General features: G+C 45.1%; 1 protein-coding gene across 1 annotated transcript; it reads left to right on the plus strand.

The window, feature by feature from the left end:
* Positions 1-422: 422 nt before the first annotated feature.
* On the plus strand, positions 423-1,597 carry LOC6899012 (trypsin-1). Its single transcript, XM_002138931.3, has one exon. It carries the CDS (start codon positions 443-445, stop codon positions 1,277-1,279), a length of 837 nt encoding a protein of 278 aa, XP_002138967.2. The 5' UTR covers positions 423-442; the 3' UTR covers positions 1,280-1,597.
* The last annotated feature ends 5,109 nt before the right edge of the window (positions 1,598-6,706 follow it).

Consider the following 6,706-nt stretch of genomic DNA (forward strand, 5'->3'; position numbering starts at 1 on the left):
ATAAATTATACAATTTAATTTGGCAATATACATAGATTAACAAGTTCATGAAACAGAATATGCACATATGTACTGTACTACAGAGCAAATGGAAATATACAAACGTTATCTGATAGTTGTTTTTTCGGTCAGCTCAATTTCAGCTGGCATACACTCAATAATCGGCTTTTGAATATGTTTCAAGTAACAATATCTTCAAAGGCTTCGTGTTGGTACCAATCAAGAGTTTTGTGTACAAAGCATAAAACAAATGAAGACACTGACCCTGACATTCCCTGATATTAGTAGCTTTAACTTCCTTCCTACTATAACTCAATATGATGAATGACCCTAGAGATAAGGAAAGCAAATAAGTACGAAATTCTTCGAGCTTTGAGCTAATGAATTCCACAAAATTGCCATAAAAGAAGGGCATTTTTTAATGAAAATTCATTTGGTGAAAATGTGCCGTTTACTACTCCTTTTGGCAGCCCTGCCCGTGACGGTACTTAGTCGGCAGTACGCTCCTCGCCTGATTGGTGGCACCACCGTGGAGATTAAGGATGCTCCTTGGCAAGCGTCGATCGTGATCAAAAATGAACCCCTATGCAGCGGAGCCATCATCATGGAGAACCTCATTCTGACCAGCGGCTGGTGTGTCCACAGGGTGCCCACCTCCCAGCTGAAAGTGCGCGTAGGCACCAGCTCCCGGAGCACTGGAGGATCCCTGATCGCCGTCTGTAAGGTCCACATCCACCCGCATTACGCCTTGGACCGCTACGACAACGACCTGGCTCTGCTGTACCTCTGTGAGAATGTGACCCTAACCGACAATAGGGTTCAGGTGGTACCACTGGCCTCGGAAACTCCCAATGAAAATGCGGAGGGCATCGTCTCCGGCTGGGGCCACACCTCGTCGAGCAGCTTGTGCCTCTTGTGGAGCAAAATGATCTCGATTCTTGCTCGGGTAAGATTGTTCTGGATAGATTGCCTTGCACCCAGATCGCAGCAGTTGCAGCAGGCCAACGTGAAAATCCTCAGCTGGCAGCAGTGTGCAGCGGATCGATCGATCTTTGGACAGTTCAACCCCATCCAAGGCCTCTCCGAGCGGACCCTCTGCACCATTGGGGTTGGGGGCACTGGCAGAGGCACGGGCGCCTGCTACCTCGACGAGGGCGCTCCTCTGGTAGTAAATGGCTTCCTGGTCGGCATTCTGGGGACGGTAGGCTGTGCCGGGAAGCCCGATGTCTATGCTAATCTGGCGCAGCATAAGAGTTGGCTAAAGGAGAACACCAAATAGCGGGTGGAGAAGTAGCTGCCCGTGGCTGCTCTTGCCAAATGTGTTTCCTATGTGTTTCTTTTTGTGAGTGCAACCACAGTCCTGGGGCGGCACTCAGCCCAGGACTACGGCCGAGTCCATGCAAATGTGTCTCCGCAATGACCGCTGGACAGTTGCATTATTCATTGTGGTTTCAACAAAGGGAAAAAAGTTCTAAAGGGAATGTTAATGGATGCATTCGAAGCCTAAAGTACCCCTGTTTTAGTCACTCAAACATACCACATTACATACCTGTAAAGTTTAGAAACACTATCTATAAATCTTTGCATCTATATCTCATAAACTAAAACTAAAACTTCATATAGCACTTTAGCCAGAGATCGTAGGACACACGGACAAGGTTCTAGAGCGACTTATCTAGTGCATACCCACTACTCCGGACGATACCCTCCACAAAAACCCGATCAAATTGCCTGTAGCCATGTACTTAACTTAATTAAAGTTTATTTTTTGTGCTCTGCCCCAAAAAAAGCAAAAGGGCCAAAGACAAATGGGAGGAGGTGGCGGCAAGGCCATGATGAAGAGACTCGTAAGGTTGACACCATTTATAAGCTGCAGAAGCTGTGGCAAGTGCAACCGCGACAGGTAGAAAGGTAGAAGGCTTCACTCCTGCCACAAAATCAAGATCTGGGGACACGGGATTTGCTTGGGATGCAGGCAGCCAGCAGCCAGCAGCAGGCAGCCGGCAGCCGGCAGGAAAGGAAAACACTTTTAGTGGAAATTGAAAAGTTCTCTCCTTCTCCCTGTTTAGACAAATATCTCCGAGTGCTGGGCAGCTGGTCCTCCTTTTGGTGCTGTTGCTGCTGCCTCAAGGACATCGACACGAAAGCCGTTTTGACCATTTATCAGAATGTTATTGGCCAAAAACAAAAAAGGGGAAAGAGGGGAACAGAGGGGAACAGAGAACAGAGGAAAAGCCAAGGAAAGCACAGCCAGCAGAACGAAGACAACTGCAATAAAATGCAATGTTTCTATTACAGCGATTTACGTGCCACAGAGAGACACACAGAGGCACAGTGATGACATGGCCATCAACGAACAGGGCTATTCCTGAATGCCAGACATTCCCATAGGGAATGAAAATAGGTCCCGATTGGAGTACTGTATCATAGGGGATTTCCAATGAACCATACGACTTTCGGCCTTTTCTCGATTCAGATTGGGTTCGCCACGCAGTTACTGGCCGTCCATCTTTTTGATCCTTCACTGTACTTCAGATCCTGCTGTCCGTTTTCTCAACTCTACCCAATGTAGGGGTAGCATTTCTCCGCCTCATGAGCAACATTTTTATGGCTTCTTCGGAAAGGCGAGTTCTGTGCAAAGTTTCCCTGGAATGATGTCCCTTTCCCAATGACTGTCCGTAGTACGTATGTTCGCTGGTGTGGTGTTGTTTGGGTTGTTTGTTAACTAGCGGCAACTAGAAGATAAGCAGCCCCCAAATGTTTCTCTTGTCGTTGGTCAAAAGCATTTCCACTCCTGCTCCTCTGCTCCTCTACTCCTCTGCCTTTCTGGCCATTTTAATTGCTGTTGAACTTTGTGTTTGGCAATTTCCACGACAACAAAAACAGAAATAAAACAGAAGCGAACCCATTTCAGCAATTGCAGCAACAACAGGAGCTTTCAACAAATCGAAGCAATATATTTGATTTAACTTGTTTGAACAGAACATATTGTAGTTCTGTTGCCTTTTGTTTGTTCGGTTTTCTTTTTGTTGACGCGCTTTTAAAACTATTTGGGGAATTGCGGAGATTTGTGGCAGCATGCGGAATTATTATGGCAGTCATGCCACAATTCATGGCAAGTCAAGTGGGGACTTCCATCCATTGTTGGGTATTGATTTGATTTTTTCCTCAAAATTTATTCTAACGAAAGTCCAAATTAGTTGACATAATAGCAGTAATTTAATTTTTTTTTTTAAATATCCTTTGTGCTCATTGTCCGGTGGCAATTAATTATTTAACATTTTTTTTATAGCTGGCTTTTTTTGTATTTTTGTATTCTCTTAATACATCGTATTATTCGTATGTTAACCAAATTTTCATTTTCCAATTAAGCTTAATATGTTTTTAATTCATGCACTAGCTTATTTAATTGAATTTGTTATGCAAAGCGATTCGCTTTTTTTTTAGCATTTTTTGTACATTTTTGTAGCATTTTTACCATTTCAGAGGATTTGATGATTTCGCCCAGAGGTTTGCAACAGACAGAAGGAGGAATATACTGTGTAGAGTATTCCTGTTTAGCATCCATCTGTTTGCGTGATTCGACCCGCCTGCCCTTGAATTTTTTTTGGACTCCATTCACGGACATCGCACAGTTGATCTTCACTCCGACCCCGTCTTGCATTGATCAACTGACTCTTTATCGCATTTAAAGGTGTGTTCTGCCCCACAATAAACTAAACAATCATCGAATTGTCATTAAATAGATCGCAGACTACGCTGCTGAAAAAGCTCAGCAGCTGAGCAATCAGTTTTTATAAGCCGTTTTCAAGGGTATCTCGTATGCCGCCATCCCCATTATTTCCTGTTCTGTTTTTCCGACAATTAAATGTTGCGCTTCAATCGACAGGACAGCGAAAGAGAGTGTGAGAAATGGGGGATGGGAGGGGGAAGAGCAGCAAAAACATTTAAATTAGGATTAGTTCCATATGTGCGAGAGCTTTTAAATCAAAACGGGCCCAAATAGAGAATGAGCGAGCGGGCGGGCGCCCCGGGTGGGGGACCGTTTTGGCCATTTGGCATATTTTTCTTTACGCCGCGGGAATATTGATTCGGTTCTGGAGCCACACACACACACACACGTACACGCACACTCACATGAATTAATGTCCTAACAACATTTGTAACTGAGCATTTGTCCGTTGGTCATGGGCCTGCACACTCCCCTGGACGGACATTAGGAGACATTCAAACAGAGAGCACGGACACGTCGACATCGGCGCCGGCGAGCGCATTTTCAAATTATATTATTTTTGAATGGCTTTTTAGAAATTAATAATTACACATGACAGCTATGTGTGTGTGTGAGGGGGGTGGTGGGGACGTGTACGTGGCATTTAATTTTTATTTTATGCAACTGTCAGCGAGTGGCGGGGTTAACGGCTTTAATAGCTGCACAAATGAAAATGCATACTGCCAATGGAGGAGTAAAACAGAAACGCTAGAGTAGAAGGCATTGCAGGGCAAGCCAGGGAAAATGTAAGGAAAAACTTTGCCTAATCTGGATATCTACGATTTCCGCTTAAATTCGAACGATCTTCGGCCCAAAAGTGAAAGAAACTGCAGAATAAACTATCCTTCATTATCGAAAAGAAGAATATCAATCGCTGGTTGGATCCATGGTTAAACTATCTGGAGTACAGGGACACTTGTAGAGCGAATGAAGATTATCTTCCTATAGATTTTGCTATGGATACAGAGGAATAGCAATCAGTCGTTCGCAAAGACTGCCGTACTGCTTGCACCTTGCTTTTGTGTTACCTGTTTCTAGTCTTCTTCCTCTCTCAGCCACATTTTCTATTGCTTTTTTCCCCAGGATAATTTATGAACCGAAATTGCGACCATTGAGCAGCATTTGCCATACATTTTCCAGCGTTTTCCACCATTGTTGTATCGCATGTGGTGCGGCGACAACTCTTTCGGACAGGCTACATCTGTGGGCTCTATTTTTTTGGGGGCTCTCTGCTCTGCTTCGGGCATCCCACATCACATTTGTATCTTCCAATCCTTTATTTTCCGCCTTTCTTTATTGGGGATTTTCTTTTGGCGCTTGGGTCCCCATACGCAGGCCTTCCGCCAAAATATTTGGCCCGTTTTCTCTCCGGAGTTCCTCGGAGTTCTCCGGAGGCGACACCAACACCGACTCTGACTGGGACTGGGACTGAAACTGGGACTGGAGCTGCGACTCTGAATACTTGGACTCCCATTATTAATTGCTAACGTGCGCTGATTTCTGTGCTACACTTTTTTCCTGCTCTCTTTGTGGCATTCATTGTTGCTTTTGTTTGTGTCTCTCTGTTATTTGTTGCCGGTCTGCCTTTCTGCCACTGTTCAATGCCATTTAACCCTTTCGCTGCTCCCTGCTCCATGCTCCATGCTCCATGCTCCCCGTTTGGTGTTTTCGTTTTCCCTGCTCACTGTTTTTCTTTTCCCTGTGCCCTCATCCGAGATTCCCTGTTTGCTGTCCAATGGGCTCAGCAGTGACATTCATGCACCGGCGAGCAGAGCGTCACAGGGGATCGGGATCGGGATCCCCCGAAAGGCAATAAATCAATGCATGCTCTCTTTGTGTGAGTCCTATCCTATTAAAGACTATCTGTCTAGCTGCCGCTCCATTTCCCCATCTCCAATGGTGCTCACTGTTAAATTTAATGCATTACATATTCCTTTCACCAGGTATATTTGTAACGAGAGATAGGGCGAATGCCTTACCTTGGCACTTGTCTGCCCTTGTTCATAGTTGCCTAATGAGGAAACCATATCCAGAAACCAGACGGTGTCGCGGTCGTGCTTCTAGTTGCTTAATTACTTGTCAATTTTGCGCTGCATTTAGCAATTATATGGTCCATACGTCGATTCGCTTTGACGTTGATTAGCTTTTGCACAATCGATGGTATGTCTATGACTATTTCAAGACAAATGCACTTCAATTTAACACTTTTCCACAGCCAAAGAGTGCGACTGCAACGAAAAAGTAGGCAACTGCAACTTGGTTATTTACAGCGGTTTTAACATCCTCCAAGGAGAGAGTGAAGGCTCCTGCCTTCCCCAGAGAACTGGGAAACCAAGAATGGAACATCTCCAAAATGTGTATATTGAAAAAAACTGAAAGCAAATACATGGAAAACACACACACAAATTATGTTACACGATAGGTTTTTGACGGCCCTACTTTAGACTGTCGGTATCGGTACTTTTGAACCTTCAAATGCACAGAAAATCATGTCAAAATCGACGGTTACATGGTTACATGGATTACGGTGGAAAACGTATCGTATAACATCAGCTGATGAGAGGCAGAGGGACCAACAGGCAGAGGGGAGGGTCAAACAGTAAGAGAAGGTCTTTTCCTGCTGCCATAAATCTGCACTGGAAGGCAGGGACGGGGAAGGGGAACGGCGGCAGAGGGAGAGAGAGGGAAAAGAGAAGGGTTGTAGGGCCGTTGGGCTGTTGGGCCGTAGGGTAAGTGGTGTAGGGTTGCCTTACAAGTTTCCATGACATTCGAATGCATGTATGAAGTGGCAGCAAGTGTGTATCGTGCATGAATGTGCATGCATTACATTGTCTGGCGGCCTTTTAATTGCTGTTGCCGTTGCAGTGGCACATTCTCTCGGCTCTGCTCTGCTCTGCTCTGCTCTGGTCCACTCTCCCCTCTCTCTTGATGGGT

This window comes from Drosophila pseudoobscura, chromosome 3 (assembly GCF_009870125.1).
Source record: "Drosophila pseudoobscura strain MV-25-SWS-2005 chromosome 3, UCI_Dpse_MV25, whole genome shotgun sequence".
Classification (NCBI taxonomy): Eukaryota; Metazoa; Arthropoda; class Insecta; order Diptera; family Drosophilidae; genus Drosophila; species Drosophila pseudoobscura.